The following is a 26,506-nucleotide window of genomic DNA, read 5'->3' as shown; positions in this document are numbered from 1 at the left end:
TGCGCAGAGATCAAATTTTTCTACCGATATTTCTCTATCATGTTTCTCCACACTGACAGTCTCCAGGCTGACTATTCACATAACTTCCAAACTGACCATCAGCCTGTGCACCAAGGACCATTGCAAATATTCAGAAACTGATTATTGTTCAAGACTGAATTTATACCCTCTGATGAAGAATGTGCCATAGGCCCCATGTGATGATGAGGATACACTGCAGCTGGAGCACGTTGAGGGCATCAGTTGTATTTCGAAATTCTGACAGAAATGTACAGACAATGGTGTTGTGCTGCAAAAGTTGGGATTTAATATATTACGTACATTTGGGACATTTGTGGAAAAAGGCACTGAGGCTTCTGCTCCAGAAATTTTTCATGATATTTGTATATTCTTGCAATAACTCAGATAAAGTATTTTGTAAATCCCTTTTACCGTTTCTAGTTGTGAAATATGTTTCAAAAAAATAAATTGGGTACCTGATCAATATTTTTGCATGTTCAACCTATTTGATGATAAACTTCAATCCTGCCATTAGAGGGCGCACAAGACACAAATTCTGGAAACAAAGATGCCAGTTAGAAACCATTATGTTAGTAGGACACTTGAATTTTTTTAAAGAAACAGCTGAAAGGATTTCAGCATAGTCGGTGCCTTGGAATTTAGCAGGGCTTTGTCCCTACTATCAGCACGGCAGTGAAAACCATTAGCACTGTGGAGACAATACTGGGCGTCTTCCCTTTTAGAGTCAGTAAGAGTAACTAATGAGGAAGAACATGATTACACCCTGTCCCTTTCCTCCACGTGTTTTGTGCAGTAGAAAAGAGAAGAGTCTAATAGCACCTATAAGACTAGCAAAATTTGTGGTAGGGTGTGAGCTTTTAGGCAGCTGAAGAAGTGAGCTGTGGCTCACGAAAGCTCATACCTTACCGCAAATATTGTTAGTCTTATAGGTGCTACTGGACTCTTGCCCTTTTCTACTGCTACAGACAGACTAACCCATCTTGATCTAAGTTTTGTGCAGTTACTCAGAATGTATGTGTTTTTCACTTGTAAAGTACATTATATGTTTATCCTCAGAACAATCGTGTGAGGAAGTTGACAATTACATCCTTTTTACAATGAGCATCTCAGGATGCAAATGTTTCTAATCCCAAGGCTGCACAAGAGTCCATGACAGAGATGGAACTTTGCAAACAGGTCTCTTGCCTCCAGGTCCTAGCCTCTGTAAATTGGACCCTAAATATACTTTGCTCCTAATCACGCTGCAAAAACAGAACTCTGATTCTGTGACTTCAGAGGCACAAAATATATATTCAACACTAGATTTGTTATATGAAATTATACATAAGAAAAGTCTCACATTACTGTGTACACTAGCAATGGCACAGACTAAAGTTGCTCTAGTTTCAGAGCTACATGAGCAATATGTTTTTATTGCTTTCTCAGAAAATAATTGAGTCCAGTAGCACCTTTAAGACTAACCAACTTTATTGTTGCATAAGCTTTCGAGAACTACAGCTCTCTTCATGCATCTGACGAAGAGAGCTGTGGTTCTCGAAAGCTTATGCTACTATAAAGTTGGTTAGTCTTAAAGGTGCTACTGGACTCTCTACTATTTTGCGACTACAGACTAACACAGCTAACTCCTCTGGATCTATTCCCTGGGAAAGTTTTACATGCAGAAAATAAGATATACTGGCAAGTGTTCAAAGACTGTACATTTTTAATTTTAAATTTGTAAAGCAATCCAGTGATATTATCACTAGGGGAGGTAGTATGGAATAATTGATAAGCAAAGTGATTCTCTCCAGATTAAGAAAATAACCTAAGCCAGAGATAGGCTGGGGCTGGGTCAATATCCAGACTGGGCCAGGAAGTTTCCTGCTTATAGTTTACTTTTTGGCTGCAAAATTGTAAGCACTGGCAAGTTTCCTCTGTGAAATCAGAATGTTAAAACACTTGTCAAGATACAACTAAAATATGTGTAGCAGCTTAGCTGTAAAACTGCTATTAATATGTTTTTTTCATGACGGATACTGAAATCCAACAAACAAAAACTGAGGAATGCTAATTATTAAGAAAATAATGCACTAGAAAATAATAAAAAGTTATTTAAGTGCAGTCAGGCTGTTTAGAGGGGATAATTTTTACAGTCTTATCTAGGCAAGTTAATCTAGGACAAAACACTAAAAAGCACATAATGGTAACACAGAACAGGACAACAAGAGAAAAAAATTAAAATTAAAAAATTAAAATAAAGATAATTTGTTATACAGTTTGGTCTAAACATATACAAATATAAATAATCCAGAAAGGATATATTGGGCAGAATAAGGAGGAGGTAAACAAGATACTATCACTGTGCAAGTCATCTTTCCCCTTCCAGTTATGAGTATTCTAGTTGGCTTAATTCTAGTCTAATAAGCAAGTTCTAATGACTAATAAACAATGAGGACTATTGCAGCAGTTATAAACGCTGGTGTTTCCAGAAATAAGAAAGTTAATGAAATTTGCAAGGAAAAAGTCCTCTCCAGAGAGCAATTATTTCTTAGGAGATGGATGCATCCTAGTATCACAATCCTCCAAGAAACATATTCTGATACTGTAGAGATTTTTTTGCTGAATAGCAAAATTGTAGAAGGTATCATCAGCATTCTTCTCCCTCTGCCCCTGAAAAGGGTATAGTAATACATAAAGTTTGTTTCAACAAGGTGAATTATGCTGTATTTTCAAAGGGAGAATGACAGAATATCCTTTTAAAAATAAAAAATCATCTCAAATCAACTCCGAAAGAGAGAACACTGGAGACCATCACCAGAAACACATGAACAGTCCTTTCCAGGAAATACCTGTCTTTCATTGTTCATTTTTCTTCCCTTCATTCATTCCAACACATATCTTACACTCCCTCCTCAAGTCCGTGCTCTTGTCACCAAATAATAAAGAATAAAGAAGACAACAACCAGTCCAGCAGAGACGTAACAGAGAAGTTTACGATTGTCCCTTCCTGAACGGGTCATGGTGGAAAAACGCTTTACACTCCCCGTCAGAAGACCTGTTACACTCATGAAGTCTGTGTCCTGGGGCAAAGAAGAGCAAAATAAGAGATTTAAAAGACATCACTTATTGAAAGAGAAGGCTTTCACTTTATAGCAGCAAAGAATGCTAAGTTGTAAGTCCCTAATCAACACAAGCAGGATATTTTTTAAAAATCTGTTTTAGAGGAACTGATATCATATAGATTTCAAAGGCAGAAAATTCAGCTATTTCAATTCCTCAATGCTGTAAAATAACAGAAGATCAAATGCAAACATGTACACAGACGAGATTAAATGAAGACAGTTACATCAACAAAACTATCATTATTATTTTTTTTTAATTTTAAACTTTATTAACAGGAAGGCATAACAACATTAACTGTAAGAAGATATATCATAAAACAATACACAAAACGATTTCCATATTACAACTGGAACTATCATTATTTATAACAACCATACTGCACTTCTCAGTGCCTGTATTCTTGCTTCATTACAATAACCTGAATGAGAAAATTACTTGATCCACATACCCCCAATGAGCTTCAAAGCTCAACAGAGACTTGAATTTTAGTCTCTCAATATGGTGAGATGGACAGAACTTAAAAGTTTTAATGCAGAAGACAAATATAAGAGTTGCACATACAGGCATTTTTCTGACTGCTTAAGTGCTGGCGCGGAGCTGTTTTCCATTGGCCCAGGAGGTCAGACCAGAACCAACAGGTTGAAATTAAATCAAAGGAGTTTTCAGCTAAACTTTAGAAAGAACTTCCTGACAGTTAGAATGGCCCCTCAGCGGAACAGGCTTCCTCGGAAGGTGGTGGGCTTTCCTTCTTCGGAGGTTTTTAAGCAGAGGCTATATGGCTATCTGACAGCAATGCTGATTCTGTGAATCTGGGCAGATCACGGGGGGGAGGGGGGACGGGCGGAAGGGTTACATCAGTGCTTAGTTCTTTTTGCCCCTTCTTACATGCCAGGTTATTGTCAATCGCCACCTTGTGGTCAGGTAGCAATTTTCCCCAGGCCAGTTTGACTAGGGATCCTGACAATGTTTTGCCATCTTCTGGGCATGGAGCAAGGGTCCCTGGGTGTGTGTGGGGGCGGGGGGCGAAGGAGTGGTTGTGAATTTCCTGTATTATGCAGGGGTTGGACCCTGGAGGTCCCGTCCAACCCTATGATTCTATGATTTTATGAAGCCACAATTAGCTACAGCTTCAAAGAATGCATGCACACAGATTAACTTCTGCGCAATTTTCATCACTTATAGTGGGCTGTACACTTTCCCCCTCCACAGAAGTACTTCCTACATGGGTCAGTTCCCCATTTTGGGAGAAGACACACTGTGTCACTGTTCAGTTTTAAAATAAGGACACAGCCATTCTTTGGGTTGACTAGTCAGTTTAATTGCTCAGCCAATCACTGGGTGCATTTGCAGGTTACATTAAGTCTGCATGCCCTTGAGCCAGTCTTCTTAGTGGAGCTGCCCCACCCTCCTTCCTAGGTGCACAGTATGAGAAAAGCTGTTTACTTGAAGTCCCAGCAGGAGTTTTCTGGGGTTTTCTCTAATGGGCTTTGAGAAAGGCCTTTTTTCACCTGCTCCATACGTGTGAGGTGTCTCCTCAACTAGAGCTGCCTCCTGGCTCCTGGAGTGCTGCTATGTTACCTGGGCCTCCCCAGGCCTCACACCAGAAAGGCAAGGGGGGAGGGGTTTCCAGCACCCTGGTCCTCTTCTTGCTTGCTTCTTAGGAGTCCTGGCCTCTCAGCACTCTGGCCTGGCACTCCTTCCTCCTGCCTGGACTAATTCTGGAGGCCCCTTTTATCAACTCTCCCCTTTAAAGGGTTCCAGCCCCACCCACTTGGCCTGCCTCGATAGCTTGTGCCACCGCCTGGGCCAGGAGTTGTAGCAGCAGCTGGCTCAAGGTGCAGCCCTATCCCACCCCCAGGCCCTTCCCCGGGCCTCTAACAGCCAGTGGCTGGACATCCTCCTGGGGTGTCCTGGTCTGAAACCTCTCCCCCTGTCTGGCCGCACCTGGGCCTTTCAGCCCACCCAAGGAAGTGGGGGTTGAACAGGCACCAGCCCTTTTCTGTATAATCACTCAGGCAGAGCATATGCAATAATTGGACTTCACTAATAATTCTATACATAATGCAAGCAGTTGCTTACCATCCCATCCACATAGTGATTTTGATCCTCCACATCTTTATCAATGTCCAAGGCAAGCTATTCAAGATACAGAAGGAAACAATTGTTATCTTCTAGAAACAGAAGACATTTTATATAGGATTAATAAACACTAAAACACAAACAAGAATATATGTACTGCTGAAGCAAGCACCATTGCAAACATAAACAAGGGCATCACTTCTTCCTCTTTTTCCACAGCTGTGTATTAAAAAGCAAAACACAAAATTTTATTTATGTTATTTATAATCTGCCTTTCTCAGTAAGACTCAGACAAATTATATAGTATAAGTGAATATGAACACTGGCTGGGACATTCAATAGAGTAAGGATGATAGAAATTTGAACACAATCCAAAATCCAGTACAGGGCTGAAGAAAAACCACCAAAAACATACCAAAAAAAAGGAAATTAAATAATCAACAAACCGATTTTAGCCTGGTGACTTTAGTGGCTAGATTTTCTGCCATGCGCTTGTTTTCCATATCTATCATCTCATCCACAGCACTTGGGTTCTGACCTGAAATGAACAAAGAGCCTAAGTACTAACTATAGCAAAGACCATATCCAGCAGTTAAATAAAAGATGCCTACAAAAAACATGAATCATTAAATTTTCTATCTTGCTATTTTGACATTTGCTTACGCTACAGATTCTGTAGATTCCCTAAAGCTACATTCCCCAATCCTGGGTTCTGCTTTAATTTCGTCAGCCTTATTTTTTTCCTTTGTGCTCCAGCCAAGAAAATGAAATTTTACTGGAGAACCAGGAGACCTAATATGCAAGGAGAAAAAGAAAGTGAGGGGGTGTGTGATAAGAAGCAATAGCTTTTTGTTTAGCAAGGCGACTTCTGTGTCTTTGACACCTGCCCAGCTGTCAGGAATTCGGCAGGGAAAGCATTTTCCTCAGGGCAGAGGGACACGCAGCGACGGAGGAAAGGTGCTGCCAGCTGAATTTCTACCAAACAGCTGAGAGGCTCTGCTACACGCCCCCCCGCCCCGGCCATAAGTAGGTGGCAACTCTGCCACCCAAAACTTCCCCCCTTCCCGTGGAGCACAGAGATAAGAGCGGCTTCTCCTCTGAAGAGGCCCCCCGCGCAGCGGCGTAGATAGTTGCCCCCCTTCTCCACTCTCACCTCGGCCCCAGTCCGCCATGTCTGCTTCCGGCCTCGGTGTCCCGCTCCGCCCACCGAGAGGAGGCGCGTCATGGAGGGGGCCGCCCGGCTGCAGCTAGCCTGTGTGGACGGCCTGCCGCGCGGCTGGATGGACTGTTTCCCAAGGGCGCGCAGATAAGAGGGGGTGGGCGGGGCTGTGTGACGTCGCGCCTGCTAGTGCGAACCGACCAAACACAATGCTTGTGAGTAAACAGCGCCGTTTCTGTTTGGGGGCACCAACATACTTTGGTTTGCGCGTAAGATCGCTAAGTAGCGCTGGGACGAAGCTTGCCCGACCAGCTTCTATGCTGTTTACAGCGGACTGAGAAAATCCGGAAGTGGCGCTTTTAACAGTAAGGGGCTGAACGCATCACTTGCTAATTGTTGCCTCTTAAGCTCCAGTTAAAGAGAAAAACTATAGTGGGCTGATGCAAAAGTTGGCAACCTCCCTATTGGTTAAGCCAAAGAAAAGGGAAGGACGAAAGAGGGGATTCCTCCGCGCCCCTCCCCCCAAAAGCATAGAACCTTTCTGCCGTTTAACAGTTTGTATGACATACAGAAAATGGGCAGATGTTGTATTAGCCGACACTGCATGGAGGATAGGGAGCTTCACCGGTGGAAGACTTGCCTGTCAGCTGTGAAAGGGGAGCTCTAGCAGAGAAAAAGGCAGAAGCCATCCCGCAGCTCTCCTCCACTCTCTGTTCAGTGGCGCATAGAACTAGTGTCCCGTAGTTACACATTTTAATAACCGTTATGTATTTTTCAGCATTGGGCAGGTAAAAAATAATAATGCCTTTAAAAGAGCCAGTGTTGTGTAGCAGTTGGAGTATTGGTTGGAGTTGGAGATCCAGGTTTGAATCTCCACCTCTGCCATAGAATCTTGTTAGATGACCTTGGGCTAGTCACACACTCTCAGCTTAACTTACCTCACAGGGCTGTTGTGAGGATAAAAAGAGAGAGCAAAGCAAAGTGCTTTGAGTCCCCATGGGGGAAGAGGTGAGGTATAAATTAAGTTAATAAAAACCACCAGGTGAACTGTAGCTCCGCATTACTGGAGAAAGAACATATAAGAGTGCTGTAATACAGTCTTAAAACACATTTTTCTGCAGTACCACTTGTTTCTGAAGTACAATGTGCTACTAGTTAAATAAATTGGATTTCTTAGATACAATGCAATTTTGTTGGCATTACCAACAACTCATACATGCATTGACAGACAAATAGTTGCAATCCTGCATATAGGTTGCATAAATCCCAGTCTGAAGGCATTTCGGATGCAATCCTAACTATATTCATGAGGGAGTGTCCTCAATACAGTAGGGTTATTTAATAACTCTAAAATATGCAGAGTTAGGCACGCTTAAGACTAGAGATGGGCACGAACCTAAATACAAACCAGGGTTTGTGGAAGCTCATTTCCATGAACTTCCACGAACTGGACTACTGGTTAGTTTGGTTTGTATTAAAGGGCCAGTTTAAATGGCCATTTCCCCGGGGCCATTCCCCACTTGCGAGCAGCAGGGCCCTTTAAGCTATCAGCTGGCAGGCGGCAGGGACCCCCCCCCCCCCGCCGCCTGCCAGCTGATAGTTTAAAGGGTCCTGCCCCTTGCAAGCAGCAGGAAATGGCCCTTTAAACGATTAAAGACCCCTTTCCAAGCCGCAAAGGGGCATTTAAACCCCATGAACTGGTTCGTAACTGGGCCAGTTCCGTGCTGGTTTGTGGTTCGTGGAAACCCCACAAACCACGAACCCCATGGTTCGGTTTTTTTCTGGTTCGTGCCCATGTCTACTTAAGACCACTATGTGAAGGATTGCATCTCACTCCTATGCTTGTTTACTCAGATATGAATCTCACTGTGTTCGATGGTAGTTGCTAAGGCTGTAAACCTGCAGCCAGAGCTTGGAGATCGCCTGGAGTTACAACTGATCTCCAGACTACAGAGATCAATTCCCCTGGAGAAAATGACTGCTTTGGAGGGTGTCCCTCCCCAAACCCTGCCTGCCCAAGGTTACCAGACTAAGCCTGACAACCAGCAGGAGGGTTAGAAGTGGAGCCATGGGGGCATGGGGGGGGGCAGCAGCATCGCAAGCATAATGACTCAGAGGGGAAAGCAGATAGCTCTAGGAATTGCCATTTCTGAACCTGCCGTATATCATCATGACTGAAATGCTGCCCCCCCCCATTTCCCCCCAGCAACCGCTTGATATGATGGCGGGCAATGAGCAACGGAAACTCAGGGCAAGGAATCCCTGCCCCAGATGGAGTGGGGGCTGGCACTCCTACTCCACCCCCAAATCTCCAGGAATTTCCTAGTCCAGAATTGGGAACCCTTGTCATTTCTGTTATGTAAATATGCAAAAGTTTGCAGGAGGAACTCCAGGTTCACAGTGAAGAAATTATTCTAAAATGACATGTGAGCTAATAACCAAAGCATGACCACTGGAATGTATGTGTGTGTGTATGAGAGAGAGAGAAAGGTTCAAAGTAAGGCAAGGACAGTAGGCCATAAGTGATTTTCTCTTGAATAATTGCTTTGGTGTAGTGTTTAGCCTAAATAGGATTTGCAGGGATGTTTGTCCACTACAATACAAGGCATTATTGCAACAAAAAGGCAAAATAATTCAATATTCTCAAGCTCGTTCCAAGTTTTGGTTCACATACGCAGTACGTAGCTTGATTCCTATGTATTGTGTGGCTGGCTGCTGAATGTGTGAACTGATTGTTTGATAACATGGCTGAAGTGATGCAAGGAGGTATCTATTACATTTTATCTAACCTTTCCTCCAATGAGCCAATGTGGGTCTCCCTATCCCCATTGTTATCTCTACAACAATGCTGTGAGGTAAGTTACGTTGAGAGAACCCAGTGAACTTCGTGGCAGAGTGAGGATTCAAACATAGTTCCCCCCAATCTCCTATACTTCAACCACTACACTGCGCTGCATCTGTGGCATAGGTGAGAGTAAGTTAAATTTCTTACTAATACTGTCCCTTTTAGGGCCAAACTACGGCATGTTTGGCCACATGTTGGGTTGGGCGGAACTCCCTGAATCCAAGCCACTTTCCCCACAGCCACGCAACAGCTAGGGAACTTACTGATCCAAGTATTGAATGCCGTACATGGAGTAACCCAAAAGGGCAAAAAGGCACTGCCAGGGCCATTTCAGTTTGAGAAAATGGCTTGAGGGAGGGGGAGACTGGAGCCCTCCTTCCTCAGCACCATGGTCCTGATCTGGATCAGGGTCCAGGTGCAGCCTGGAGATCTCCCAGAATTACAACTGATCTCCAGACGACAGAGATCAGTTCTCCTAAAGAGAATGGCTGCTTTGGAGGGGGGGCATCCATCCCCTCCCCAAACATCACCCATCCCAGGCACCATTCCCAAATCTCCGGGATCTTCCCAACCTGGAGTTGGTAACCCCTAACCAGCACTCAAACCAGTGGCCCTAACCAGAACTCAAACCAGTCACAGACTTATAGATTAAAGAGTAGTAAACACAAAAGCCTGGTTTAGTAGTTACAGAAAATTAGAAAAACAAAGCTTCCAAGTGTGGGTCCCTGAAAACTTTGTTTAAATAATCTAAATTTCCATGGCTGCCACGTCTAAAATGAAATAAAAACCCTTCTTTTACTCGTTTAGATGTTTTATTATTTCCTACTCTTGGCTGAGGGACAAGTTCAAGAGTTGAATTCAGCCGATCATCCACCTAGTGCCATGATTTTCCACTTCCATATAGTTTTGCATTCACCCTTTCCTATGAGAGGAGTAGGTTTGTGGAAAGGGTGGGAAATTGCTGCAGGATCAGTTCTTTTTCAGCGACAATCCCTAGACTGGCAACTCCAACTGCGCCCGATGTTTTTCCAGAGATGGGCCGATTCCAGACGACTAACCTGAAGGTGCTGCATGCCGCCATGTTCCGGATCGCGATGGGGAAAACGCGAAATAGCACGTTTTCTCGCGCGAGTTTGGCGTGACGATGGTGTAAAAGCTGGAACGAACCACAATAGGCCAGAACAGACATTAAACAAATAGTGCTACTGAAAAGAACAATAGGATGTGGTAAAGACATTGGAGAACAATATTTTAGAAATGAAGAGAAATATCATGCTTTTATTAACCCTTTCCCTGCCAAAATGCTCCCAGAACACCACAAAACAGGCCAGAACAGGCACTAAGAAATGCTAGTACCACAAAAAACTATGGGAAGCATTAAAGACATCAGAGAACAATGTTTTAGAAATGAAAACATGGAAATATCAGGCTTTCATTAATCCTTTCCCTACCAAAAGGTTCCTAGAATAGCACAAATAGCACAAGTCCTGGAATAACTAGAACAGGCACTAAAGATATGTTAGTACAACAAAAAAAACATTCGATTTATATACTGCCCTTCAAGATGACTTAACACCCACTCAGAGCGGTTTACAATGAATGTTGTTATTATCCCCACAACAAAACACCCTGTGAGGTGGGTGGGGCTGAGAGAGCTCCTAGAAGCTGTGACTGACCCAAGGTCACCCAGCTGGCTTCAAGCGAAGGAGCGAGGAATCAAACCTGGTTCTCCAGATTAGAGTCCTGCGCTCTTAACCACTATACCAAACTAGCTGTACCACAAAAAAGAAGAAGCATTAAAGACATCAGAGAACAAGATTTCAGAGAACAAGACTTCAGAAATAAAAACACTGAACTGGCGTTCTGTTCCAGGAACCAAAAGGCAGCACAAAATAGGCTAGAATGAACACTAAAGAAACCCTAGTACCGCAGAAAACTGTGGAAAGAATTAAAGACACTTCAGAACAAGATTTTAGAAATGAAAAAACTGAACTGACATTCTTTTATTAACACTTCCACAGCCAAAGTGCTTCTGGAACACCACAGAACAGGCTGGAACAGGCACTAAAGAGATGCTAGTACCACAAGCATTAAAGGTGACATACTTAAACTAAGGACACCAATTGCCCATAGACAATGCATGATTGCCAATAGAGAATGCATGATTGCTCATAGGGAATAATGGAGGCCACACTTCCCCATATGCAATAATGGAGAGCACGTTTCCCCTTAAAGAATAATGGAGGCCACGCTTGTCCATAGGGAATAATGGAGACCATGTTTGCCCATAGAGGGAGGGGTGTTTGTGTGTTGTCATAGGCTTTGTAGCCACTTTCTTCCTCCAGTGTCTGTGGTTTTGACTGGTTTCTTTTGTTTCTCTTTAAAAAGAATGAGAGCAACAATCAGACTGAAACGGATCATCTTTATGACTTAGCAACAGGGGTGGACAGGGTTGCTAAAATAGCCATGAAAAATGGCTCTTCACCTCCACTGGTCCCATCCCTCTTCCAGCAACTCTGCCTCATCTGGTGGAGGTTCACCAGCTACTGGGCTAATATGCAAATACAAGCCAGCAGTGGTTTGTGTGTGTGTGTGGGGGGGTCATAATGGCAAACTGCTCCTCCTCAGAAGCCCCTTATATGTTATATTCCAGCATGTGACATTTGCTGCTCCACCATCTTACGGTTGCAGACTCCTGCTTGTACCAGGAGATCAGGGGGTGGAACCTGAGGAGGACGTGGTTTAGGAAGAGACCTCAGTGTGAAATAATGTCATAGAGTCCCCTCTTCCAAAGCAGGTATTTTCCCCAGGGGAATTGATCTAGAGATCAGCTGTAATTCAAGGAGAACTCCAGACCCCACCTGGAGGTTAGCAACTTGACCCAGTCTCCTGCTCTTCAAATCAGCTCTGCTCGTCTCCCCTGTGTGCTTGAATCATCTTTCCAAGTGCCCACTGATCTTTAGTCAAATCCTTTTTTCAAATACCAGTGCTTCATGCAGTTTTCCAAACAAAGTGTCAATTTCTGCATTACTGGTTTTGTTCACATTCATCCACTATTCAATGTTCTCGCACACACTCTTTCCATCATTGTTGTACTCACCTTCATTTTGACCCACTGACTGAATTGGTCTATAGGGAGCAATGCTTAAAGCAGTTTCCTTTATTTGGTTGATTATATATATTAATAGGACATCTCTTTTTGATTGTTAGTTGGAGCCTCCAGCCAGGTGACACCTATTGGCTTGAAGCCATGTTTTAAGCCCCAGGCTACTTCCAGACAGTTGTGGGGGGTGGGAGAGGGGGCTGAAAACTTGGTTTGGGTGCACTTAAAACCCTGCACCACTGCTGTTCCGATCCAATTCTCTATTGCTCTCCCCTCCTGAAAATCTGGCAAACTATCCTTTCCAGAACTCACCCATAACTCATCCCTACCTTTTTATGGAACTTCACAACCCCATATTTCAGACAGTTTTTGTGCAATGTCTGAGCAAGTGGAAGAGTTGATGGCTAATTTAGATGGATTGTAACCTTCATGTTTAGTCCAAGATTTTACAGTGAACAAGGGTACATCTGATATTTGTAGGAACATATATCCTGTCTTTAAGTGGTGCTAGCCATGCCATACCATGAAAAGTTTCAACTACCCATTTCCTTTATTAAAGGGACAAGACATTTTCCTCCAGAACTGTTGATAACCATAGCTCCAGGCCACTTTAATGTTTCCCACATTTTTTGTGGTACTAGCATTTCCTTAGTGCCCGTTCCAGCCTGTTTTGTGCTTTCTGAAAGCATTTTGGCAGGGATAGGGTTAATAAAACATTACAGTTCAGCGTTCTTATTTCTAAAATATTGTTTTCCAGTTTCTTTAATGCTTCCCACTGTTTTTTTGTGGTACTGGAATTTATTTAGTGCCTGTTCCATTGTGTTCTGGGAGCATTTTGGCAGAGAAAAGATTAATGAAAGCCTGATATTTCCATTCATTCATTCATTCATTCATTCATTCATTCATTCATTCATTCATTCATTCATTCATTTATTTATTTATTTATTTATTTATGTAATTTATATTCTGCCTTTCTCACTGAGACTCAAGGTGGATTACATAGTATGGGATTAGTACAATCAGTAGCAAGGACAAGGGCAGGCATTTCCATATAGTGTCAAGAACATTTCCATAAACAATGTCATACAGTAAATGAATACAAATTTACAAAGACATAGTATTGGCAAGGATCCAATATTGGGTTGAAGAATTGCTGAAACAGAACATAATCAATTCTAGGACTTAGATTAAACAACATGAAGCACAGATAGTATATAGGAGTACATATTTAAAGCAACAGATAATATGTAAGGCAACATACTGGTGAAATCTATGGTTCCTAACTCATTAGCGAAACATCTGGGACCCCTTTCCTACAATACCGCCCTCTTAGCCGAGAAAAAGGCCTTTTTGAATAATTCAGTTTTGCATTGTTTGTGGAAACCCAAGAGTGTGGGGGCTCTCCTGACCTCCTCAGGCAGGCTGTTCCACAGGGTAAGGACCAGCACGGAGAAAGCCCGTGTATGGACTGCTGTTGATTTCGCCCATGTACAGGCTGGCACCTGCAAGAGAACGTGTTCAGATGAGCGAAGCTACCGTGGAGGGACATAGGGAGGGAGGTGGTCCCAGAGGTATGCTGGACCAAGGCCGTGAAGAGTTTTGTATGTAATAACCAGTACCTTTCTCTTGTGTCTTTAATGCCTTATAGTCCTATAATTTATTTAGTGCCCGCTCTGGCCTGTTCCATGGTGTTCTGGGAGCCTTTTGGCAGGGAAAAGGTTAATAAAAGCATAATACTTTCATGTTTTCATTAATAAAATACTGCTTTCTGGTGCCTTTATTGCTTACCACTGTTTTTTGTGGTGCTAGCATTTCTTTAGTACCTGTTCCGGCCAGTTCCGTGGTGTTCCGGGAGTCTTGTAGCAGGGAAAGGATTAATAAAAGCATGATATTTTCATGTTTTCATTTCTAAAATATTGTTCTGCAGTGTCTTTAATGCTTCCCACAGTTTTTAGTGGTACTACCATTTCTTTAGTGCCCATTCTGGCCTGTTTTGTTCTGTTCCAGGAACATTCTGGCAGTGAAAAGGTTAGCAAAAGCTTGATATTTCCATGTTTTCATTTCTAAAATATTGTTCTGCAGTCTTTCTTTAGTGCCCATTCCAGCCAGTCCTGTGGTGTTCCAGGAACATTTTGGCAGAGAAAGGGTTAATAAAAGCATGCCAGTTCAGTGTTTTCATTTCTAAAATATTGTTTAGCAGTGTCTTTAATGCTTCCCACTGGTTTTTGTAGTCCTATCATTTTTTAGTGCCCATTCCAGCCCATTCTGTGGTGTTCCAGGAACGTTTTGGCAGGGAAAGGGTTAATAAAAGCATGCCAGCTCAATGTTTTCACTTTTAAAATATTGTGGTACTAGCATTTCTTTAGTGTCTGTTCTGGCCTGTTTCGTGGTGTTCCGATAGCATTTTTTCTGGGAAAGAGTTAATAAATGCATGATATTAGCATGTTTTCAATTTCTAAAATATTGTTTTGCAGCGTCTTTAATGCTTCCCACTTTTTTTTGTGGTACCTTTATTTATTTAATGCCTGTTCTGGCCCGTTCTGGCCTGTTCAATCTTTTACCCTGTCTTGTTTTTCTGCTGGTGGGATTTTCCTGCGGAACAATAACAAAGCTGCTGTTTGCTCTTGGAAACTGCATTTGGAAGGTTGGGGGAAGGAGGAACAGAAGGAGTTGCTGCATTCAGGAAATGAAGCCGGAAGCTTGATCGAAAACCACACACAAAGGGCTACAAAGCTAACAAAAAGGTAATATCGCCCTATCCCATCAATTCATTTACTAATCAGGTTAGTTTATATTTTCTGATTTGATTAAAGATGATAGCACTAAGTAAAATTGATTTAGAGGGGGAAAGGGTATTTTGCTTTTCAAAAAACAAAATAAAACCCGATATCGTATAAACTAATAGTTTTAACCTTGGTTAGTACGAAGAGATCACATGATGGATTGGGACAAGCTGAATAGTGGGATGTTTGCCTTGTTTTCCCTGGCCTGTACTTTTTGGAAGAATTAGGATGGCAGTAAGCATTGATATATTTCAAAAGATTCTTACCACTCAGGTATGGTTTGGCTTAATAGAAACAGACCCCACTCATACAGATTCATGCTTGTGTTCATAAGTTTGTGTGTGCTGTAATGTAGGAATTAGTACGTTTCACAGCCTACCACTATCCTATTCATATAATCATTTGATTAGTTTGTCAGAGAATAATGTGATTGCTGTTGATATATTTTGCTTTCATTACTGTAAGTGATTGTTGATAAACCCTCAACACAACCAGGCTATCCTGTGAAAGTAGCTGTTATGATAACCGTGGACACATCCAAAGGCTAGCTGTCTATTAAAAGGCATTGCTTCCATGTACATTTTGCCAACATTTTACTGCACAATAACACACAGAAAAGCTAAATATACAAACTGTATTTGTACCATTGTAATTGAAGTTTGATTCACACAATAATTCTGTGCTTTGTTCTTCAGCCCAGATTATGTCTGTTACATGGTAATGGGCCATCTTTAACATTTGTTGTGAGTGCAAAACTTGGTCCATTGCAAATATTCCTAAGAATTGTTGAGTGTACCAAACCTAGATTTGTACTGGTGACAAGTGACCCATATGCAAATGTATACATCTGGGCCAGTCATGCTCAATACGATCATGTGGACTTAGTTTTAGACAAGCAATGTCATTACATTAGATAAATAAAATCATTCCATGGAGGCAGGTGTGTGTGTGTTTTGTGGGCCATCTTGTTTACCCATCTGTATGCCTGGAGTAGCTTATTTTTCATTATTTGTCTTGGCTTAACAGCTTTGAGTAGATAAAAAGAGACCCATTCAAAGTTGCTGAAATCAGTGTGATTCTTCCGCTGGTTCCTTGGGATTGTAACTGGAGTTCTTATTCTGTTAATATTTGGATACAAACCCAGCCTATAGCAATAAATGAGATTGCATGTGAATAGAACAGGAACTATGTATAACACAGGCAGAATGACGGATAGATGAAACATGATAATGTATGATGATCCACAGGGAGAGTTTTTTCCATCTTGGTGCAAGTACCACCTTTGCCAGAAGTGCAAAAAGAACTTCTGTCACTCTTATTTTTTAATGTAACAAGCTCAAGCACTAGAAGATTTATCATGCCCCTTACAACTGAGCTGGTGTGATCTGACTTTGCTGTAGAATTTTCTGGAATCCATTAGGTTTCATGAGGATTCCCACTGCACAAGGTTTCAAAGATAGAAGCCCTGGGTGCAGCTCTAGATGCAGGCAACCAGTTGCATGTAATAGCTGGTGACCTTGGATGATGATATACTTTACTAATGTATAAATGGCTGGCAGTGTAATGGGCTTAGACTGGGGTAACTCTGTTTAGGATTGAACTGCAAGTATTATTCAGCGCTATCCTAAGTAGTTATATGATCCTTTCAAGCACATTGAAGTCAATGGGATTGGAAGGATGTAACACTGCTTAGGATGGCCTTGCCTGTAGTACAAGCTGCGGGCTGGAAAGGAAACACAGAAGGGGGCTTCAATTTGGAACCCCCCTCCCCCCCCCCCACATCTCCCTTATGATGGGTTTCTAACTTCTTCAGGACTTGAGCAACCTTTCTCCCTCTCCTGTTTTTTATTTAAATGACACTCTGCTACTCTGAACATTCTGTCCCTTCAGTTCTCATCACTCTCGTTTCTGAAGGTTTTCTTAGATTTGGTTAATTTTACAAAGTCATATTTTTCTGCGCATCTGGAGAATCCTGTAAGATAGCAGAAATCCCTCCTTTGGCTGTGTGCAACCCATTGTGCCAGATTTTTGACCCACATGGGGCCAGCTCTTGGCAGATATCAGGATTTCTATTTTATGTCATCAGGCTTTCCCTCTCTCCTTGTTAACTGAGAATGACGGTTTTAAAAGAGAGGCAAATTCTTATGTTAAATTATACTTAAAACCCATGCAATTGTTGACATAGAAATATATTTTATGACGTATTTAAATAAGTAAATAAAGTTTAGAGATGATAATGTATAAAAATTACTCTGTGCTTAATGGTTTTCAAAGAATTCTCAGTAAATAGTCTCATATTTTAAGTGTAAATATACATTTAATTATATACCTGATGGCTAGTTACACTATTGTTCCCCAGGTCATTCCCTCAGTAAACTTATGAAATATGAAGAACAGACCATGTAAAATGAGGAGCAATTAAACAGTGGGTCTTATGGAATTCTGGAAATGTTATCAGGGTTTTCTCATTCTTGCTTGTACACAGCTTTCGACTCTAGGCAGATGTTCATTGTGTTTGGCTTTCACAGTTCTGCAGCCCTGTTTCTACTTATAGAATGCTCTAGAACTCCTGATTATAAGGCTCAGCACTTCCAAGTATATAGTGGGTTAGGGGTGGACTTGTGGCCTCTCATGATTCATACGCACAGCTTGCCAGTCCCTCTTCCGTGTCTCTGCTGCTGTCTTTTCATCCTGTGAAATCAGTTACGATAGAATGAGTATTAGAGAGAAAGAAGCATGTTTGCAGCCTTTAAACAGTTGCCATTTTTGTTTCTATGTTGTGAACATTTTGAATATGTGTGGTACATGCAGCGGAAAATCTGATCGTGAAACTAAAGCCCATAGGGCTTAGTTTCACTAGTGATGGCTAGTGATGTGTTGAGTAGACGGCCCTAAATATATATTTTTAAACAGGTTCAGAGATGTAGATCTGAGTCGTGAATCAACTTTCTTAAGTCTGTATATTTGGCTCTACTAGGATCATCCCCTATTCCCCGCCCCCCCCTCCAATGAATCTCACCAATTTAACTGTGACAAGAGAAACATTAATCTACATTGTGTATTCATCCTTCTTAATACCTTGGGACCCTCTGGGGTTTTTTTGTGCAGTAAGAGAAATCAGGACCATCTATGAAGCAGGAAGGCTATTTTAGGGAACTGTAGCATGCATTCTGTGGTAATCCTTTGGCAAGGGGCGGGGGAGAGGCTTGCTAATTGCTTTGCTTGGAAGGGCATTTATTAAACACTGAAAAGCTGAGAGAGGAAGAGGATTAGTGTGAGAGAGCGAGTGAGCTACTGGCTGGTTTTACTGGGATCATCCATCTGCTCTGTGCTTTGGGTGTATTAAAGTGGGCAGTCTCACTTGCTTTCATCCCTCTCCTCCTCAGCTGTGTGACAACAAGGCCCATGTACATCTGTCATTCTCCTGCCAGATCGTAAAGCTTCCTGCCGCCCTTTCCAGCACTCCAGTCCACCTCCACTCAGTGGAGCAATGGCGCTCCAGACCGTGCTAGAAACTGTAGAAAGTGGGGACCAAGATACTGTCCTCAAGGTGCTACAGATCTACAACCAAGAGGTGAGTGTTTGTTGGGAGTTTTTGCCTGATGATATTGTGAAGGATCAGGTGGAGAATCTGTGTTGGGTGGTTACAGTATCATTCCCAGTATTGCCTCTTGAGGTTTCATCAGTCAGTGCACTGCTGGAAAAAATGTTATCAGCTTCTGTCAGCACGCATATGTTTTGCCTGCTTAAAAAAAATCACATGCATGAGTAGATGGTGCTGTTTGGGCCAGTGTGAGATATCCTGAGGAAACAGATAATAATGGGGAGGGGGAGCAGATTTCAGACAGCAGCAGGGAGAAGAAGAACTGTATGTGGCAGGCAGATGTGTGCTATTAACAAACACAGCTGGGGCGGAGCTGTATATGGTGTAGAACTACCATGAGGCCTGCAATTTAAGATAATTAAGGAATTTCTTAACCTGGGGATTTGCCGTAGATGTCACATTTGCAAGCCAATTGGGAGCGAACAAGTGGCTCAAAGCATTAACTGTGAAGAGTTGTTCCAAAATATTTTATAAAAATCATAGCTCTTTTGATAATAAGAATATCTAACTACTTAAAATCAAGCTGCTAGTGAGGTATACTTGCAAAATTAATCTTGTAGGTAGTTGCACCGGGGTTATGCTTAGTCCTGCACATCTATGTACCACCTCCCACATACAGTAATCCTGCAGTGCAGGTGAGAAGTAAACAAGAGTTGTAGATATTATATATAACATAAATGGATAATATATATTTTGTATTTGAATATGGAGTTGCCTTTGACAGAGTCAGATCATTAATCTGTCTAGTGCAGTGCTGCCTGCTTCAATTTGCATCACCTTTCCCAAGTTTGGGACAAATACCTTTCTGACTCCTAACTTGAAATCCTTTTTACTTGGAGATGCTGGGAACTGAACCTGGGGTTTTCTGCATGCAAAGTTTGTGCTCTGTCACTGAACCTTCCCCATGTACTTCAACTGAGCAGTTTTACTTTGGTGAAAATCCCAGTATTGACACTGGGAAGGAATCAGACAGCGGCAGATAACATATCTGAGAATTACTATGTATTAACAGAGCAAATTTTCTAAATCCCTATAATGCCAATACATTTTTATAAGAAATTTTGAACAGAGAAGTGTTCTGTTGTCCTACTAGCTTTGTAAACTTGACAAACAACTTGGCTGGATATTTCCCCAACAGAATGTGGTGGGTTGATGCCATTCCTAGAATGCTCTTAAGCAGTTTATGGTCACCTTCCAATATGGTGTTCTATGAATTGGTGCTGGGGAATTTCAAAAGGTGAGGCAGAGTGGACTTATGGATACTGTTGATTGCAGAGGAAGATAATTTGTTCCATGTGACCCGATATAACACTGAAGAGCCCATGCTGTACTCCTTAGCTGCCACTCCTCTACATGCTTCATGGAGCAGTGGCTGATGATAAGGCAGCGGGATGGCTCGCTTTGTGCAGTGTGGGTGCTTTGGTGCTGTGTCTTCAAAGCAGGCTGTAGCAGCTGTTTTGGCTGATGATGTCAAATGCACTTCTGAGGCACTGGAACCTCTTGTTTTCATGCGAGGAGAAATGGATATTGATAGAATTGTTATTTATGGACTACAATATTTTGAAGAATTTTTGGGAAATACTTGATGATAAGAGATCATATGGGGATTTTATTGTATACAGGGGCACAAATTCCTCTCTCACACACAGCCTAAGATATTCTGTTTGTTTTCTAAAATAATTTGCATAATGTTACTCTTTGGCTGTACAAGGAAGAATTCTAAAGTTGCTGAGCAATAACCCTATCTTTCAGATTTTCCAGCATTTCTTTGATTAGCTATACACTGTTTTTTGAATCAGTGTTCTAAGGAAATATAGAGTTCCTTGGAAGCTATGAGAAGAACTGTAAGGCAGGCTGACTTCCCTGTAAGACAGCCTGCCCGCTATCATTTGCTTCTACAAGAGAATATTGAGTATGCCTGGCTGCATTCTCAGCTGATGTAAAAAGATGTCCATGTAGGCTTATAATGTCCTATAATGCCTCTAAATTCTCTGCAGCATGTGTGGGCCTTGTGGCAGGTGCTCAGGAAAGCATACCAAGTTGGAAAGAATTACCTGAAGGTAAAATAAAATTGAAAGCTGCTGAGCTAAGACAAAGCTTTAGTTGATTGTAATGGTTACTAATAATATAACATTAGCTAGGTAGCTCTAGATTTCTCCTTATATTATGCAAGGACTCTTCAAAATGTATTCAATGCCTGTGCTAGAATGCTTGTTCTAGTATAGTATGTCCTACAAAGGACTGTAGCTAGCAAATGATGATGCATCGCATTTTGCCCACATTTTCTTTTGTTATGCTCCCATTATTGGCTTCTATCTCTGTATTGGCTTCTGGTCAAATTGCTACTTTTGGTGTTTAAATCTCTTCAGTCTTTGACCTATTCTCATCTCTCTCTTTATTTACTGCCTCACCTTCTTTTTTCCTGCCAATACCTTTTCCTTGGCTAGACCTCAGATTTCTTCCTCTGTTTCACATCTCTGTCTTTTCCATTATGCTGATCCTTTAGAGCTTGCTGCCTCCCATCATCCACATTTCTCCTTCCTTGAAAGTATTTAAAACAAGTTGAAAATGCCTCTCTTTCTCTTTTCTCCAACTGGTCTAGATCTAGGCAGGGCCTGAATGGAAGATGACTTGGGACCCTTTGCCCTCCCCATCTTTTCCTTTATTCTTTTGTGTACTTTTACTTTTTGTAAAGGTCTTGTCTTTTTTAGATTATAAGATTGCTGGCAAGGTTTATTATTAGTTCAATTCCTGTACACTGCCTTGTTTTTAAGGTGGTTTATAAATAATAATGCTGCATAATAACCTCTAGAGCCATTACTGAACAGATTCTTTCTGATGTGGGCTTCCAAATAGCCAGCACAATGTTAAATTGCTGCTGGAAGAATTGGCAGTAAACTACTGTTGCCAAGTAGGCCCCCTCTCCTGCTTTAAGGCCTGCCATGAACTGTGTTAAAGTTTCCTGCGTTGCTGTTTTATTGCTACACAAAGATTGCTTTGCACGTGTGTGCTCTGATACACGTGTCAAGTTTCCTGCCTGCGTGTCAATTGCCTTACTGCTGCTATGGACTGTGTAGTTTACTGACTCCATGTTTGGTTAACTGCACAAAGGACTCTTTTTCTGGGCAGCCCTGCCCTGACCTGTATCTGGATTTCCCAGTGTGTGTTTGGACTGTGTTACAAGTGTGCCCCGTGCCTGCATTGCCATCTGCCATGGACTGTGCATGTTCCCTGCTTTGGACTGTGTTTTATGTGCTGTTCCCCCTGCCTCCATGGAAGCCTGCCTCATATGGGCCCACGCCGCTGCTAGCAGCCGGGCGCCTGCCGGGGAAACCTCCAGCGAGCCTGGCTAGGCGCTCCCTGGTCAGTTCCCGCCTGGAGCCTCCCGCGAGTCGGTCGCCGAGCTTGCCCTCGCTACCGGGCAGCCTGCTATCCAGCCCCTGCTATGCCCAGCCGGCATCCATGTTCCCAGGCAGCCTGAAGACCCAGGGAAGAAGACTGCTTTGAGAAGCCATTTCGGCAAAGCGGGCACACCACGTCCGCAGCGAGAGTACCTCGCCCCGCTCTGCATATCTTAGGAGCCGCCCCGGAGAAGGAACTAAGTGCCGACCATCCCAAGCACTTAGAGAATGCATCTCAAAGAAACCTCCGCATTCCAGAGCTGATGACATCAGGACAAGCCCTGTCCGCTGGAACATCCATTCAGCCCACTCGGATTTCCCCCTCCCTCCTTTGTCCCTTTTTCCTGAGGTGTTACTTATCACGATCTGATTACCAAAGTGGCCCATCCAAGCCATTCAGTAGCCCATTAGAACCTTTGTTTTAAACTGTGAGAACCACCAAGTACAGCACCAGCCCCAGGGTACGTTTTGGGGTATTTAAGCTGGTCTCTCAGACGACACGTTGCTCGTGCCATTCCCGTCCTGTCCCAGCCAGGCTCGTGCCATCCTATCCAGAACCCCTCGCTGTCCGTCTGTGGTCCCAGTGCTGGCATTGGGCCACCCTCGCTGTTGTGTCTCTGCTTCGCTTCAGGATAAGTGAGTATTCCCTCTACCATCGTTGGGAACCAGCTAATGCGAAAGTCTCTATATTTCCTACTCTGTATTTCTTAGGTCTTGTATGTTCTTTGTATGCTTGTGCAAGTTTAGGCTTACGCCACACTAAATACACGTGTTTGGAACCTATTTGTAGTCTGCCTCTTTTTCACTAGAGTGTCTGGAATCGGGACCTCCGTAGACATAGGTTAAGATCCGCGCTAATTTTAAGTTACAGACTGCTAAAGCTAATTTCCCCCTTATAATAAAAAGCAGTTCTGGTAACACTACTGTGTCCCCTGGGATGTTTGAAGGAGACAATGGGCACAATCTAGCTAAAATTGGATGTAATTAAGTACTACCTACCTACCTAAGTATTATTGGTTTCAACAGGAGTTAAGTAAGTCAAAACTAAGACTCATAATTTTGCTTATAATGTAATTAAAAGTGTAATTAATTTTAACTCGGTACAGACAGTTATAGGGAAATATGTAACTGCTTCAGTCTTATGGACAGAAATAATAGACTAAAATGCGCAGTCTTCTATGCCCTGATTCCCAGTCCAAAGGAGTATTAGATAGCAGTTCTCCTTAGTAGTGGTGATTGGGGGGAATGGACAAAAGAGGCTGGATGAATGTTTGTCAGAGATACTTTAGGCTGATCCTGCACTGGGCAGGGGGTTGGACTAGATGGTCTGTATGGCCCCTTCCAACTCTATGATTCTATGTAAAAGGAAAAATAATAGTTTAATCCCCACTAAAATTGTAGTGAAAACATTTATTAATATTTGTTCACTTAATTTATGCCCCAGCTCCATCTCCCAAATGGAAACCTCAGTATGGTTTATATCATTCTCTTCTCCATTTTATCCTTGCAACATCCTGTAAAGTCGTTCAGGCTGAGATGCTTCCATGGCAGAGTGGAAATCCAAACATAGATCTCCCAGATCCTAGTCGGATAATCTGACTCCTATACTGTGCTGGATCCCATTACAGAAATGAAGTAATATACGGGTGAACTCGGAGAGTAATCCTAAGCAGGGCCCTTTTCACACTGCTTACCTTCACTCGCAACAACGGGGAACATCGCGCTAAAATCGCGGAAGATCATGTTTTCTCGCGCGAGATTTTGTGCGATGTTGTGCAAATCTTGCACGAGAAAACGCGATCTTCCGCGTTTTTAGTGCGATGTTCTGCGTCGTTGCAAGTGAAGGTAAGCAGTGTGAAAAGGGCCCTGGTCTACTCATGTGTATTCAATAGGGCTTATACCCAGGAAAGTGTTCTTCAGATGGAACTGTTGATATGAGAGCATTGTCGTTTTGAAAAGGAAGGTGTGAACACTCGAGCACTCTACTCCTATTCTGCTATTTACAAAAGGCTGTTTGGACTGGATGAAAATGGGTTATAGTCTGGGTAAGGTCATTAGATACAATGTGCCTGCTCTACAGTTGATAAAATGTTAATCTAATATATGAAAGGAGCATGAGAATTTTGGTAGTTACCTTTGAAAACATCCTCTGAATGATGGGATATTTGGACAGAACTTTGGTATACAGGGGACGTTTGGTATATATTTCCTCCGGTTCCTCAGATCTATCAAAAGTGGCTGACACTGAAGCAGGGCTTACACTCATGCTCATGTTCTCAAACTGAAGTGAGGGGCTGGCATAGACCGGCGTCATAGATCCAGAGGAGTTAGCTGTGTTAGTCTGTAGTAGCAAAATAGAAGAGTCCAGTAGCACCTCTAAGACTAACCAACTCTACTGTAGCATAAGCTTTTGAGACTCACAGTTCTCTTTGTCAGATGCATGGAGGGTAAGAAGAAACTGGCCAGATAAATAGGTGGAGAGGGGAGGGGGGAGTAGATGCAATCAGTAGCTTCTGATAATGGGATCAGTTTGCTCGATCGATTGTCTACAGCCAAGCCTTACGTTACAATTGTATCTGCTCCAATGCTCTCGACCGGGACTCACACTTAAGAGATTTACAACAAACATTTTTGGGACTACAGTACCCACCAAATGAAATGAGGAAACAAATCGACAGGGCCAGACTAGTACCCAGAAACAGCCTGCTCCAGGACAAACCTAAAGGAACTAACAACAGAACACCACTGGTTGTTACCTATAGTTCCCAGCTCCAATCCATCCAATGTATCATCAGTGATCTACAACCCATCGTGGAAAATGATGCCTCTCTCTCACAAGCCCTGGGTGGAAGACCTCTCTGTGCCTACAGACAGCCCCCCAACCTTAAACGACTTCTCACTTACAATCATGAATTGGCTAGCAGAGTCACCAACACAGGTACAAGACCCTGCAACAGACCCAGATGCCCGCTCTGCCCTCATATCTACCCAGGAAACACCATTACAGGACCCAATGGCGTCAACTACACTATCTCTGGCTCTTACAGTTGCTCATCCTCCAACATGATATATGCCCTCATGTGCCAACAATGTCCATCTGCTCTGTACATTGGACAAACCAGCCGACCTCTGCGCAAAAGAATAAATGGGCACAAATCTGACATTAAAAATGGCAACATCCAGAAACCAGTGGGAGAACACTTCAATCTATCAGGACATTCCATCAAGGACTTAAAGGTCACTGTAGTTCAACAGAAACCTTTCAAAAACAGAATCCAACAGGGAGACTGCTGAATTGGAATTCATATGTAAATTTGACTCGGTCAGGCTTAGATTGAATAGAGACTATGAATGCTTATCTCATTATCAGAAGTAACCAATCCCATTATCAGAAGCTACTGATTGCATCTACTCCCCCCTCCCCTCTCCACCTATGTATCTGACCAGTTTCTTCTTACCCTCCATGCATCTGACAAAGAGAACTGTGAGTCTCGAAAGCTTATGCTACAGTAAAGTTGGTTAGTCTTAAAGGTGCTACTGGACTCTTTTCTATAGACAGGTGTCTGTTTCTAGGGTATCCATGGACCTTCAGCCACCATGGAGGGAGCTGAAAGTAGCAGATCGTGGAAGTGGATATAAAAGCAAAGATTGTTGATTCAATATAAAAAGAATGAAGTACTAGATTTCATTAACAAGACCTACAAGAAGGGTAGGCACCTTTTTGGTACAAATACCAAAAAGCTTCCCTACCCCTCTTGTAGGATGTGTTTTGCACAAGACCCCTAAAGGGTGGGGACTTGCCATGACAGCTGTGATGGCATCCTTCCTTGAGGGAAAACATGGATTTGCTGCAGAGGAAAACACTGAAAATGCCTCAGGGAAAGAGTGAAGGGAAGCCTCCAAGTGGATGTGTCATTGCCCCTGCAAACACATCTGCATCTGCAGCAGCAACAAGAGCTCTGTGGAGAATCATCACTGTTGAAGAAGCCAGCGTCTACCTGTGGAGATGCTTGCATGCTAGCAAACAAAAGGGGAGGTAAGGAGAGAGATACGGGTTGTTCCTGGCCAGATATGCTGAGCTCAAACTGATCTCCAGCAGCACTGACAGCACCTCAGTTCCTTGGGTAGTCAAATGGCCTTGTATGCTGATTAAAACGGTCTGGCATGCCCTTGCTTGGCATGTGTGCCAGAGATGGCCTAGGATGCTGTGTTGGTCAGTGTTACTGAAACATTTCTAAAGCTGGAATCTGAGTTTTTATTTCATCTAGTATTCCCACAAGAGAGAGGTGATTGCCAGTTGGACTGTTTAATTGTACTGTCAAAAGTGATTTGCCAAGGTCTGTTTAAAAATCTACCTTGTAGATAACTGTATAAATGAAAAGTAAATTTGCCAAGTAGTTTTCTGGCCA

The 26,506-nt window shown here is 42.6% G+C and overlaps 2 protein-coding genes across 5 annotated transcripts in view; one reads left to right on the top strand and one right to left on the bottom strand.

Annotated features, from left to right (window-relative positions):
- Nucleotides 1-1,561: 1,561 nt before the first annotated feature.
- On the bottom strand, nt 1,562-6,458 carry BET1L (Bet1 golgi vesicular membrane trafficking protein like). The gene is made up of 4 exons (XM_054972657.1): nt 6,356-6,458; nt 5,649-5,740; nt 5,203-5,259; nt 1,562-3,080 (listed from the first exon to the last, which is right to left on the bottom strand). Exons 1-4 carry the CDS (start codon nt 6,372-6,374, stop codon nt 2,913-2,915), a joined length of 336 nt encoding a protein of 111 aa, XP_054828632.1. The 5' UTR covers nt 6,375-6,458; the 3' UTR covers nt 1,562-2,912.
- Nucleotides 6,459-6,503: 45 nt separating this feature from the next.
- The window catches only part of RIC8A (RIC8 guanine nucleotide exchange factor A), a 40,839-nt gene continuing 20,836 nt past the window's right edge, over nt 6,504-26,506 (top strand). The window contains exons 1-3 of one of the 4 annotated variants that reach the window (XM_054972647.1): nt 6,504-6,576; nt 14,921-15,053; nt 18,524-18,666. In XM_054972647.1, the coding sequence (XP_054828622.1) occupies nt 18,583-18,666 (84 nt within the window). In that variant the 5' untranslated portion in view covers nt 6,504-6,576; nt 14,921-15,053; nt 18,524-18,582. Of the gene's footprint in view, nt 6,577-14,920; nt 15,093-18,478; nt 18,667-26,506 lie in introns of those variants that run through there. The other 3 variants (XM_054972645.1, XM_054972648.1, XM_054972646.1) reach the window with 3 other exon arrangements.

Source organism: Eublepharis macularius, chromosome 2 (genome assembly GCF_028583425.1).
Source record: "Eublepharis macularius isolate TG4126 chromosome 2, MPM_Emac_v1.0, whole genome shotgun sequence".
Classification (NCBI taxonomy): Eukaryota; Metazoa; Chordata; class Lepidosauria; order Squamata; family Eublepharidae; genus Eublepharis; species Eublepharis macularius.
Note: the sequence above shows the minus strand (reverse complement) of the source record. Positions and strands in the feature narration are given on the sequence as shown.